This window comes from Triticum dicoccoides, chromosome 7A (genome assembly GCF_002162155.2).
Source record: "Triticum dicoccoides isolate Atlit2015 ecotype Zavitan chromosome 7A, WEW_v2.0, whole genome shotgun sequence".
Taxonomy (NCBI): Eukaryota; Viridiplantae; Streptophyta; class Magnoliopsida; order Poales; family Poaceae; genus Triticum; species Triticum dicoccoides.
In genome coordinates this window covers 740,484,800-740,498,202 of record NC_041392.1, presented here as the reverse complement: position 1 = coordinate 740,498,202, position 13,403 = coordinate 740,484,800, and the positions used below count along the sequence as shown (strand labels likewise).

The 13,403-nt window shown below is 50.0% G+C and overlaps 1 protein-coding gene across 1 annotated transcript; it reads right to left on the bottom strand.

Moving 5' to 3' along the window:
- Positions 1–7,371: 7,371 nt before the first annotated feature.
- Positions 7,372–9,277, bottom strand: LOC119327967 (cyanohydrin beta-glucosyltransferase-like). The gene has a single exon (XM_037601019.1). It carries the CDS (start codon positions 9,255–9,257, stop codon positions 7,767–7,769), a length of 1,491 nt encoding a protein of 496 aa, XP_037456916.1. The 5' UTR covers positions 9,258–9,277; the 3' UTR covers positions 7,372–7,766.
- Positions 9,278–13,403: the final 4,126 nt, after the last annotated feature.

Here is a 13,403-nt window from a genome sequence, read left to right as displayed (position 1 = left end):
CCGTTCCTCACTACACGGCTGGTCGGGAGAGCAGGTGCCTCTGGGAGAATGGCAGTAAGGTTTTTGGGGACTCTATTAGCCTCTGCTTCCACTACTTCCCCTGCATCGATACCATGACCGACGACGCCGCTACCAAGAAGAAGGCCTCGGCGACTCATTTACTCGTACTTGTACTAGTCGATTGCTCCTGAACAGGAGAAGGCGTTTAGGGAGGCAGCCACAATCTTTCTAGGAGCAGTTCTGAGTTTGATTGGAGACAAGTTGGTTGACTCATATATTCATATGGGGGTTGCCAAAAACTTGTGGGATGCGCTCGAAGTCAAATTCGGCGCAACTGATGCTGGCAGTGAGCTGTATGCCATGGAGCGGTTCCATCATTATAGGATGGTTGATAACCGTTCTGTATTGGACCAGGCTCATGAGATACAGTGCATTGCTAAGGAGCTGGAGCTCCTGAAGTGTGAGTTATCGGACAAGTTCGTCGTGGGTCGCATTATTGCAGAACTCCCTCCTAGTTGGAGGAACTTTGCTACTTATCTCAAGCACTTGAGACGTGGATTCTCTATTGAGGATGTCATCGGTCATCTCAGTGTTGAGCAAAACTTGAGAGCAAAGGACTCACACGTGAAAGGGGCAGAGGGTTCTTCTAGCGCCAATGTGGTGCAGAAGAACTTCCACAAGTTCAAGGGAAAGAACTCTGTCTAGCAGAATACTACCTTTAAGAAGAAGGGTAAGAAGAAAGAGAAAAGGAGAGATGGCTGCTTTACTTGTGGTTCAGACGAACATTGGGCAAACAAGTGCCCAGACAAGTATAAGAAGCCAGCACAGGACTCCAAGTCTGTGAATCTCACTCTGAGCAACAATGATGTGGCATCTGGGTATGGTAATCTGTTTACCATACTTTCAGTTTGTCAGTCCACCGATTGGTGGGTTGACACTGGGGCCAATATTCATGTGTGTGCAGATGTGTCTTTGTTTCATTCTTACCAGGTCGCATGAGATTGTTCCGTCTTGATGGGGAATGGCTCGCATGCTTCTTTTCATGGTGTTGGCATGGTAGATCTGAAGTTTACTTCGGGAAAGATCGTGCAACTGAAGAACGTGCAACATGTCCCCGCCATCAAGAAGAATCTCTTTAGTGGCTCCCTTCTATGTAAAGAAGGGTTTAAGTTAGTATTTGAGTCTAACAAAGTAGTCGTATCCCAGTATGGACTATTTGTTGGAAAAGGATATGATTGTGGTGGTTTGTTCCCCTAGAGGATTTCTGTAATAAAGTCGTGAATCAAATTCATTCTAATGTGAACGAATCTGAGGTTTGGCATTCACATCTTTGTCACATAAATTTCGGTTGTATGACGCGGCTAGCTAAGATGGACTTAATCTCGATTTTCACTTTAGCCAAAGGCTCTAAATGCCATGCGTGTGTGCAAGCTAAGCAACCTCGTAAGCCTCACAAGCTTGCGAAGGAGAGACACGTGGCACCATTAGAGCTCATACATTCAGATCTCTGTGAGATGAATGGTGTGTTGACTAAAGGTGGAAAGAAATACTTCATGACTCTAATTGATGATTCCACTAGATTCTGCTATGTGTATTTGTTAAATACTAAGGATGAGGCTCTACACTACTTTAAAGTCTATAAGGCTGAAGTTGAGAACCAACTTGAGAAGAAAATAAAACAAGTTTGGTCTGATCATGGTGGAGAGTACTTTTCTAATGAGTTTGATTTATTCTGTGCGGAACATGGTATTATTCATGAGAGGACGCCTCCCTACTCATCCCAGTCAAATGGGGTTGCCGAACGGAAAAACCGCACTCTAATTGATTTGATTAACGCCATGTTAGATACATCGGGTTTATCCAAGGCATGGTGGGAGGAGGTTGTATTGACATCATGTCATGTCCTGAATAAAGTTCACACAAAGGATAATGAGACTACTCCCTATGAGCAATGGGAAAAGAAAAGAAATACACTCACATACTTGCGCACTTGGGGCTGTTTGGCGAAAGTCAATGTGCCGATAACCAAAAAGCGCAAGTTGGGACCAAAGACCGTGGACTATGTTTTTCTTGGCTATGCCAAGCATAGCGTTGGCTATAGATTTCTAGTGGTGAAATCCGATGTACTCGACGTGAAGGTCGGTACGATCATGGAGTCTAGGGATGCTACATTCTTTAAGGATATATTCCCCATGAGAGATATGCAAAGCACTTCTAGATTGGAATCTGATGAGACTCCTAAACCTGCCATTCTGATGGAATACTATGAACATAAAAGTGATGAGAGTTCCACGGAGGATGACGAGGAAGCTCCTTTTAGGAGCAAGAGACAGAGGACTGCAAAGTCCTTTGGTGATGATTTCCTCATGTACCTCGTGGATGATGACACTCCCAGTTCCATTTCAGAAGCCTATGCATCTCCGGATGCTGACTACTGGAAGGATGCGGTCCGTAGCGAGATGGATTCCATCTTGGCTCACGGGACATGGGAAATCACTGATCGTCCTTATGGTTGCAAACCATTGGGATTTAAGTGCGTGTTCAAAAAGAAGCTCAGGCCCGATGGTATTGTTGAGAAGTACAAGGCGAGGCATGTGGCCAAGGGTTATACCCAGAAAGAAGAAGAGGATTTCTTCGACACTTATTCACCCGTGGCTAGACTGACAACCATTCGAGTGTTACTCGCTTTGGCTGCCTCGCATGGTCTTCTCGTCCACCAGATGGACGTTAAGACGGCTTTTCTTAATGGAGAGCTAGACGAGGAAATTTACATGCAACAGCCAGATGGCTTTGTAGTAAATGGTCAGGAAAGAAAGGTGTGCAAGCTAGTGAAATCTCTGTATGGCCTGAAACAAGTGCCTAAGCAATGGCATGAGAAGTTCAACACTACTCTGTCATGTGCTGGCTTTGTTGTAAACGAAGCTGACAAATATGTATACTATCGCTATGGTGGGGGCGCATATACTGTGTCTATCTGTCGATGACATACTAATATTTGGGACCCACCTCAAGGTCATTGAGGAGGTCAAGGCTTTTCTATCTCATAACTTTGAGATGAAAGACCTGGGCGTGGCTGATGTTATCTTGAACATCAAGCTACTGAGAAATTCTGAGGGTGGAATTACACTTCTGCAATCCCACTATGTTGAGAAGATTTTGAGCCGATTTGGATATTTGGATTGCAAACCTTCTGCAACACCATATGATCCTAGCGTGTGGATTCGAAAGTTTGAAGGCACGACTATAGATCAATTGAGATATTCTCAAGTGGCTGGTTCACTAATGTACCTAGCATGTGCTACTCATCCTAACATCTCATTTGATGTGTGCAAACTGAGCCGGTTTGTTTCCAATCCAGGAGATGTGCATTGGCATGCTGTTGAGCGAGTAATGCGTTACTTGCAAGGTACTGCGAACTATGGAATTCACTATTCTGGGTACCCGACGGTACTTGAGGGGTATAGTGATTCGAATTGGATATCTGATGCTGACGAGATGAAAGCCACAAGTGGACATGTCTTCACACTTGGTGGTGGTGCTGTTTCCTGGAAGTCTTGCAAGCAAATGATCTTAACCAGATCGACTATGGAAGCAGAACTCACAACATTAGACACATCATGCGTCGAAGCAGAATGGCTTCGAGAGCTTTTGATGGATTTGCCGGTGGTTGATAAACCAGTGTCGGTTGTCCTTATGAACTGTGACAATCAAACGATGATTGCCAAAGCTAAGAGTTCAAAGGACAACATGAAATCCACAAAGCACATAAGAATAATGTTGAAATATGTCAGAAAATCAAGAAACTTCGGAGTGATAGCGTTGGATTATATCCAGACGGCTAAGAATCTGGCAGACCCTTTTACGAAAGGGCTATCACGGGTTGTGATAGAAAATGCATCGAGGGAGATGGGTATGAGACCTGCGTAAGTTGCCATGGGGGTAACCCAGCCTATGTGATCGGAGATCCCGTGAATTAGGATCTGGGAAAACAATCAAGCGGTCAACTGAGGAGAGTATCCTTAATTAACCCACTCCGTTGGAGATGCACAATACTCTCAATTCTGTAAGGCATTCTGACTTTTGTCTTATTGTGTTCCAAAGCTTGTGTAAGCAAGATGCTAACTTATAGAGCATTCTTTGGAGGAACACACCTATGTGAGCCCAACTGCTGGTCACAGTCTATGAGATTGGGTAATCTCTATTAAGCTTATGAGAAGGTACGGAGTATGACTAATAAGCTCCACCCGTGGGGTTTAGCCTTCGGCAGCCACGTATCAGCTGACAATAGGCGAAACTTCTGCACGCCAAACTGACAATTTAAGACATAGTCCATTGTTCAGTTGTGAAGAAGTCGAATCCTATTGCTCTAGGTGGAAGTTCAACTTAATAGTCTTCACTAAAATCTCTGATATATCAAACATTGTTTGGAATAATTGACAAACTTATGTGCCTCAAGATCTGATGGGGGATTGTTGGATTATGGATGGGCTTAGACCCATATAACACACTAATCCCTGGTTAATCTTGAGGCCCATGTATGAGATGGCAGGTGGTGGAAAGTTTAGTCTCACCTTGCTAGTTGAGAAGAGTTGAGACCCCTTTATAAGGGTTGCTCTATCACTTGCCATTGGGAGCTCGGGAAGAGCAGTGGTTCACGCGCGCTCCTCTGCCGCCCGCCTCGCCTTGCCTCGCCACGACACGCACGCGCCACGGGTTGCGGGAATGAGCCGGGCCAGAGCTTATTTTTGCCGCTCAGGAATGAATTAATTAATCAGGGATTAATTAATGAGTCGCTAACAGGAGGGCCATTGTCCGAGACGTTGGACTGTGGGCTGACTTGCGTTGCCAGGATTCGTCGACCCCATTCGCGGGTGTGCGACCCTTCCCGGGAACGACGAGTCCCTTTCATCTACTATTTCTCACTTTGTGCTGCCTTCGGCGACCCCATCCCGACGACCGCGTGCACGGCTGGTCGGGAGAGCAGGTGCCTCCGGAACCCTGTCGTTCGAGATCCTGCTCGGAAGAACGGCAATAAGCTTTTTGAGGAGCATCTCGACGCGACTGCTCCCGATCCGTCCCCAACTCCGTTCGCCTCTTCTTCCACTACTTCCCATGCATCGACACCATGGCCGCCGCCGCCGCCGCCAAGAAGAAGGCGGCCAACCGGAGGGTATGATCCGTTCATCCCTCGTTTACGCGTACTTGTACTAGCCGTATTTGTGCTGCTCATAGATGGTTCGCTTCTATGTTCTGTACGTGCTAGTATGCTTAGGTATAACTATGAGATGCATACCTTCTATGTTATGCTTACTGTTTACTCGTGGATTAGTCTAATCGGAAAAGTGCTAATATTTCCAACATTACCCAGAGAATAAGTCTGATTTTGTATATCTTTTTTATTCTTATTATTGTTTTCTGATCTTTGTGATCCATGAGCTGCATTCTCAGCTTTCTACTATGATGACTTGTTCTTCTTCCCACTTGTAATATCAAAATAGAAGAAAAAGAGTAAGATCCAGCCCAATAATGTATATCCATGTGCACGTGCACGTGCTTTCCTCCAGCTAACATATTTCTAGCTAGGTCGGCGGATCACCTAGTTAAGTGGATCGATCGTACATTACACATGCAGGACGGATCAGCTCGTGCCTCGCGCGGGAGCTTAAAAAACTGGAGTAATGGACAACTAGCTAGCTCTTCTGATCAATTAATCAAGTACCTGTCGATCTGAATATGATCTGAGAGACAGAGATAGCTAGTGGCCATGCCGCTGGCTGGCGCTTTCCGTCGGGCCCGCGTTGCAAGCGATATCTCACCTTCCCTTGCCCACGTTTGCAAGCCACATCTCACCTTCCAAAGCGAAGCCACTCAATCCTTCTGTCCATCACCATTGTTTTTTAGCACAAGTACAGACCCACACACACATACACTTATCCCTGTGAAGGAACACTCGCACATCTTACTCTTATATATAAGACCATCTCCAACAGATGTGCTAAATAATTTTTAAAGCGTCGAAATAGTCTTTTTTTACGAGCAGCGGAGCGCTGGCTCCAACAGGCGCTGCAAAATATGGCGCGCGCGAACAACTCCAGCAAGCGCTGCAAAATCTGGCGCATGCAAGCAACCGGTATTACGATGCAACACATACGAACAATATGAAACAACATATAGATAAAATTCAAATAGCACAGTTCAAGTCCAACACCACAAACTAGTCCATACGATACAAATAAAAATAGATAAAAACGATACTACGATGCAAATATACTAGAAACTACTCCTCGTTGTCGTCGTCCTCGGTGGTGTAGTCCGACAACAGAAACGCGTTATCCCACCGAGGATCATTGTCATCAAAGATCTACGCCGATCCCAGTTCGCACTGTGCTATCGCCAGTGCCTTCCGCACGCCTGTCCGCCCAATCCGCGGCTCGCTACGCCCTCCTCTACACCCAGAAGTCGATCTCGGCGGCCACATCCTCAGGGAAGTGTTGGCGCCACTCCGCCATGGCGTACTCGTCCGCCTCAGCGACGAGGAGGCGGCGCTCCCGCCTATGCTGGATGCGGCGGTCCTCGTCGGTGACTAGCCGCGGCGGAGGCGCGAGATCCTGCGCCTGCTGGCGTGTCTGGGCGTCCGAGAAATTCATCTGTGAACGTGGCCGGTTGAGGCGTCGTGCCGCCACGTCGTACGCGCGGGTGGTCTCGAATCTCCTGAGACCGAGACATATATCACCAGGCGGATCTTCGCGTAATACATGCTGGAGGGGCGGGCGCGGACGCCACGGTAGCCGGAGTTGCTCCGGGCGCGCGACCGCGTGTCGGCGGCAGGGGAGAAGGCACAGCAGCATGGGTAGAAGGGCGCGGCGGGGAAGAAGGAGGCGATGGAGTGGCGGTTGGTGGGCTCGCGCGCGCGGGTTTTATAGAGCACGCACGTGTTGCCGCTTTTTGTGCGCCGGATTTTGCCGCACTTGCTGGAGTGCGCCAAACCGGCGCACGTGCGCTAAAAATAAAAAAAATCCCTGCACGCGCCATATCTACCGCGCCTGTTGGAAATGCTCTAAGTACGAGTAAAAGACTGAGTTGGCACATTATCTTGAGATTGACGAAGTCATTACAGACTTACCTGTAGTCGACAAAATCGTCTCCTCTCATTGAACTCTCAGAAAAATGCGAGTATCAATTTCAAGTTAGATATCGTGCCATGCATCCTACCTGTAGCAATCGTGCTCACCGAATTCTACGTACGGCACCAACATTACAGGAAAATCCCGTTTTTCATGTGTTAGCCTATAAGTCTTAGGAACTCGGTTTATGGCTCACTCTAAACCGAGTGGGGCAGAAATAACACACGGCAAACAAAATGTACTCGGCTTATAGCTAACTGTATGCTGAGTGCCCCAAAAAATCCCTCGGTTTACAGAACACACACGGTATTTACAGAAAAAAGCACTTGGCTTATAACACACACTCGGCAAAGATATTTGACATGTGTCTATAACAACGGTCGTTGATGGCGTCGTCACGGAGCATCTTATAAACCGTGTATTTATTGGCCCTCGGCTTACGTAGATATACTCGGGTTATATATAAACCGAGTGCAAACCGGTATAAGCCTAGTGTTTTGGGCACTCGGCTTATAATTTTTTCCTGTAGTGCAACAAAAGAAATTCAGCAACCAAGTCCATCGTGTACATATCATTCGCTGCACTGCGCGCGTTCAAAGTTCAAACAGGGATAACAGTGAGCAATGGATGATGCAGTCCGTCTCACTTGTTCCCGAGCAGCAGCACATCGTTGACCAGTCGGGCGACGCTGCGCAACGACGAGCCGCCTTCCACGGCGGCCGCCTCGGCCGCAGCTCTCCACTCCGCCGCTTTGGCCCTTTTCTCCTTCCCCAGCTCCCCGGCCATCATCTCCTTCCCCAGCTCCCCGGCCATCATCTCCTTCACCAGCCTCGACACGGCGCCGCTCTCCACCTCCGCGGGAAGAGCCATACCGTTCCGCCAGCACTCAAGCACCTGCCTGCAGTTGGTCGTTTGCTCGGCGAAAACCGGCCAGGCGAGAACCGGCAGGCCGGCCACCACCGCCTCCAGAAGCGAGTTCCACCCGCAGTGCGTCACGAATAGGCCCACCGCCGCGTGCTTCAGCACCGCCGGCTGCGGGCACCACGGCACGACGAGGCCCCCGCCGCGCTCCAGCTCGTCGTGGAACGCCTCCGGGAGCGCCACTTCGTCGCCGTCTACCATGTCAGGTCGCTTCACCCACAGGAACGGGTACCCACACGTCGCCAGGCCCAGCGCGAACTCGCGCGTCTGCTCGGCCGTCATGACGGCGACGCTGCCAAAGTTGACGTAGACCACCGACTTGTCCGGCTTGCCGTCGAGCCATGTTAAGCACCGCGGGTCCTCCTGCCAGATGCTGATGTCCATGGCGTCGAGGCCGTCGTTCGCGGCGCCGGAGGAGGCGATGACCTGGGCTAGCGGCCCGACGGTGTACACGGGCGGGAAGATGGCGGCAAGCGCGTCCACTACATCGCTCTCGAGCTCGTAGAAGGTGTTGAGGATGATAGCCTTGGAGCCGACGGCGCTCTTCATCTGCCCAATGATCTCGTTCACCAGGGTGTCGTCGGCGTCCGTGGTGTGGCAGAAGGTCGGCATGTCCCTGAGCCGCATGTTCTTCATCCCCGGCACCCAGTCCAGCGGCGTGTGCAGATATCCGTTGGTCAAGCAGCTCCCATCTTTGAGAGGGAGGAGCCCTCGCCTGAACAGTTCGTGGAACTGCGAGTACCCTAGGAGACCGCACGCGGACGCCGTGAAGAAGAGCGCGTCCGCCATGCCGGCCTCCCTGGCCGCGGTTGCCGCGAATGCCATGGCCGTGTCCGCCACGACGCAGGTGACGGGGGGCGCCCCGGCGCGCTCCTCGTCGGCGAGCTTCCTCAGCAGGTCGCGGAAGGGGCCGGGGCAGTTGTGGCCCACGGCGTCGGCGAGGGCTGCCACGTCGTGCTGCGGCATGGAGAGGGACATGCCGTCCTCGATGACCTCGACGCGGAAGCGGGCTGCGGTGGCGGACGGCGGGCGGACGGCGGCCTCGCCCTTAGCGCCGACGAGGCGGCGGTAGTTGAATTGGGTGTGGACGAAGGTGACGTGCGCGCCGCAGGCGTAGAGGAGACGCGCCAGCTGCATAAGCGGGGCGACGTGCCCCTGCGCCGGGAACGGCACCATCACCACATGCCACCGTCGAGACTCCTCGCCGTCCATTGTGCCTGCGCTTTCTGGAGTGGAAGTGGGAAGTGGAAGTGGAATTCTAGGACATCGGGCTGCTATTTCTAGGGAAAACAACTCAACTAACTAGAGTAGCGTGCCCTAGTTCGCAAAAAAAAAAAAAACTAGAGTAGCGTGCCCAGTTCATCGAGATTCAAGTGCTCACATTTACTTTTAGATTTTATTTCAAAATTTTCCGCGATGCGCACTCAGTGAGAGAAGACGTTTTCATCTACTCCCTTCATCCAGTGAAGAGTGTATGTTTGGGTTTAAAATTTGTCCACAAAAAAGTGTACTTCTATCTTTCCAATGCATTTTAAAGTATTTTTTCTTATCACATGGTAATCAATACCAATAGCATTATATACATGGTCTTCTTAATTTCTACATGCATTTACTAGCTTATTGGGAGTTGGTTAATTAAAGAGGAGAGAGATGGTGGCTTGTATTTTTTCAATGCATTTTTTTACTCAACTCTATAATTTGTTCTAAAAAAATTAAATGTACACTTTTCACCGGACGGAGGGAGTACGACGAGATGTCTACGATGACTTCGTAAATTTTTAAGATGATATGATGGCTCAGTTTTTCGAAAATGCTCATATGGATAGAATGTGCGTATATACGTTCATAAGGGTGGGTGTATGCACGTGTATATGAATGTTTGTGTCTATATTGTGTTAAAAAAAAATAGGAGTAGCATGCATGCGTCGATCGGTGTTGATCAGATTCGATTTTGATAAAAGAGCTATGCGCATGGACGTGGCATGGCATGTGACAAGAGATATTGACTGTCTGTAATTCACCGTGAGACCAGGTGACACATATCACATATGGTACAAACTATTAAACAAATCATTGTGAGAGCATGCCATGCACATTCACATTCACATGATCGACAAGAGAGTTGACCTCAGTTCAGATCCAGATCGTCGTGCATGCTCAGCTGTCACCTCATCTCATCTTGGCGCGAGATATCCTCGATCGCGACATACTTGCTGGGAAACATCATCCGTGCGATCCACGCACGGCAAGTCACATGCATGGATAGGAACAGGGGAAAACATGCTTGGGAAAACATCATCCGTGAGATCAGGATCTCATGCTGGGAGAGAGAGGTGACTGAAAAATGATGGTAATTGGTACCTATGTCCATGCCCATGAAAAACAAGGTCGACACATGTACCAAAATAGAGCTACTATGTATAGAACTACCATAGGGCCCCACTCTACGCATGGGCAGCATCTTTCGACCTGAATATTCATTTTTGAGTCCGGACTCATCTGCGCTTGGTGAATAGTAAGATAAAAAAGTACTACTGCCTCTGATATAGACCTATATCTTTGTGTAATGTGATTTACAAGTAATGTTCGAAAGTGCTTGACAATAGGCTCAGGGAGATTCTAGATGATATCATTGTAGAGGAGCAAAGCGCTTTTCTTCCTGGTCGACTCATCACTGACAACGTCATCACTGCCTATGAATGTATCCATTCCATGAGAAGAAATAAGGGCAAACAGGGGTGTTGTGCTGTCAAGACTAATATGATGAAGGTGAACGATCGCGTTGAGTGGCCATACTTGCAGGGAGTCATGCTCTAGCTTGGAATCTCTGAGGAATGGGCGTCTTTAGTGATGAAGTGTGTGAATTCCGTGACGCTTCAATCATGCTCCAGCTTGGATTCTCCGAGGAATGGATGTCTTTAGTGATGAAATGTGTGAATTCTGTGACGTTTCAATCATGCTTCAGCTTGGATTCTTGAGGAATGGGTGTCTTTAGTGATGAAGTGTGTGAATTCCGTGACGTTTCAAGTCAAGGTGAATGGTGAACTACTCCCTTCTTCCTGACCTTCAAAAGGCATAAGGCGAGGGGACCCTTCCCCATTCTTATTTCTTCTGTGTGGTGAAGGGTTGTAATGTATGCTCAAGAACTACGATGGAGGGTGATGTAGACACGTACCTAGGGTAGGGTAATAGGCCTGACCTATACGCCCCACCTAAAGTCTTGTCCTAAGAACTAAGGAGTTCAAGAGTCAAAAGCAGAGGGCCAACAAAGGTGTTGAAGTGAAGTCCACTCGACCTACCAATCACTCGGAGACCTCTCTTACTCGGGTCACTCGACCACCAAACCACTCGACATATCAGAAGACCTAAAGCCACTCTGCGCAGCAACGGTCAAGCATTCATTCGCATACTTAATGCTCATTTGTAGCACCTTAATACAGGCGTTACCTGTAATGTCTCCTCTTAATGTATATTGAACCATGCGTAACGGAGGGGAGCTGGGGTCCTGGCGTACTCTATATAAGCCACTCTCCTCTTCTGAGACAAGGGTTCGCACCCCCTGTAACTCACACACGTATAATCCAGTCGACCGCCTCCGGGCTCCGAGACGTAGGGCTGTTACTTCCTCCGCGAAGGGCCAGAACTCGTAAACCTTGTGTGTACAAGTCCTCCATAGCTAAGATCTTGCCTCTCCATTCCTACCCCCATATTCTACTGTCAGACTTAGAACCACGACAGTTGGCGCCCACCTTGGGGCAGGTGTCCTAGCGACTTGTTGGAGAAGTTGCGATTTTTCCGATCCCGTTCATCATGGTTTCGGGCGGAGTTTTGGTGGAGGGCCGCGAGATCCGTCTCGGCGCGCTCACGTTCATCGCCGACGACTCCGCTTGGCTTCAGGAGGCTTCTATCGACGTCGACGCGCTCCCTGTCCGCGGGGCAACGCACTTTCGCGCGTGCGTCCGCGGCGTCCTCTTGCGGCAGCCGTCGACCCAGTATCGGTCGGCCCCTGTGTCGTCCTTCCTCCTTGTTTCCCGCCAGTGCAAGCGCTCCGGTCGGTCGAGACTTCAGCGGTGGGTGAGACACGCGGTGGCTCGCCAGTCAGCCACCCCCCAAGTCGCGGCGATCGAGCCAGATGAATCTCTCTATGGCCTGTTCGACCTGTCGACTGGCTCCGCAGAGACTGCATCCGAGTGCGACAACAGTGATCCGGCGGCAGAGGTTCTGATGGTCGATGAACCACGCAGTCCTCCCGGCTTTGCCCGCACCGACGGAGGCGATGGCGGAGGCGGTCCGTCGCATACTCATGAAGAGTATCTCCCCGAGCCCCTTACTTCGCTGCAGAGAGAAGAACTTCGCCGCCAGAACATGGATGCGCTGCACACTCCTATCGTTGGAGAAACCCCCGAGGCCTGTGCCTTAGAGGACGCGGGCTTGGCCAACTTGGCTAAGCGCACTCGACTGGAGAACCTCCAGCGAGCACTCGATGAGCATGCGCGACAACAGATTCCAACATCCAGTCGACGTCAACTCTTTCCGCCACCGACTCGGGTATATCGAACTCCGATTCAGAATTTAGCAGCTGCAGCCCGTATAGCAGAGTCGATTCAGCCTTCTCAGTCAGAGGCTAGCAGAGGCTTGTTGCAGATCAGAGCATTGCTCCGGGTGGCAGGAGATCAGAATTCAGCTGTGTCACAGTCGCGAAATAGGATCCACAGCAGATCCGTCGCTGCAGATACAGTCCAGTCGGCCCACAGCCCAAGATCGCCCCCGAGGCGTGAGGGACATGGAGACCGGCGCGATCAGAACAGGAACCGTGAGCAGTATGATCACCGACTCGGTCGGATGATCGACGTCGAGTACCCACCCCTCCCCCGAGGAGTGGATCGTACGTGCCTCGACAGCAGGATGACAAACGCCCTCACAGTGTTGGGCGAAGGATTCCAGTCAACCCCAGGGAGCCAGGCTTTGATGCGAGATCCGTTCTCGTTCAGGGTTTGGTCGACAGGAACATAGCCCACCGAGAAGGTCGAGACAGAGATGTACCCACCAGCAGCAAAGTACATGTCTCAGGACCGGAGTGCTTCAGTAGAGTCATCAGAGCCGCGGTGATTCCTCCCAACTTCAGGTTGGCAACTGGAGTCAGTAAGTTCACTGGTGAGTCCAAGCCTGATACTTGGCTTGAGGATTACCGAGTGGCTGTTCAGATTGGCGCCGGTAATGATGAAGTGGCAATGAAACACCTGCCTCTTATGTTGGAAGCCTCGGCCAGAGCATGGCTGAATCAGTTAGCGCCCAGCAGCATTTACACTTGGGAAGATCTTGCCCGAGTGTTTGTCAGGACATTTGAAGGAACTTGCA

Bases quoted from the DNA above. Each gene is read 5' to 3' on its own strand.
- LOC119327967 (XM_037601019.1), bottom strand. From the start codon at position 9,257: ATGGACGGCGAGGAGTCTCGACGGTGGCATGTGGTGATGGTGCCGTTC.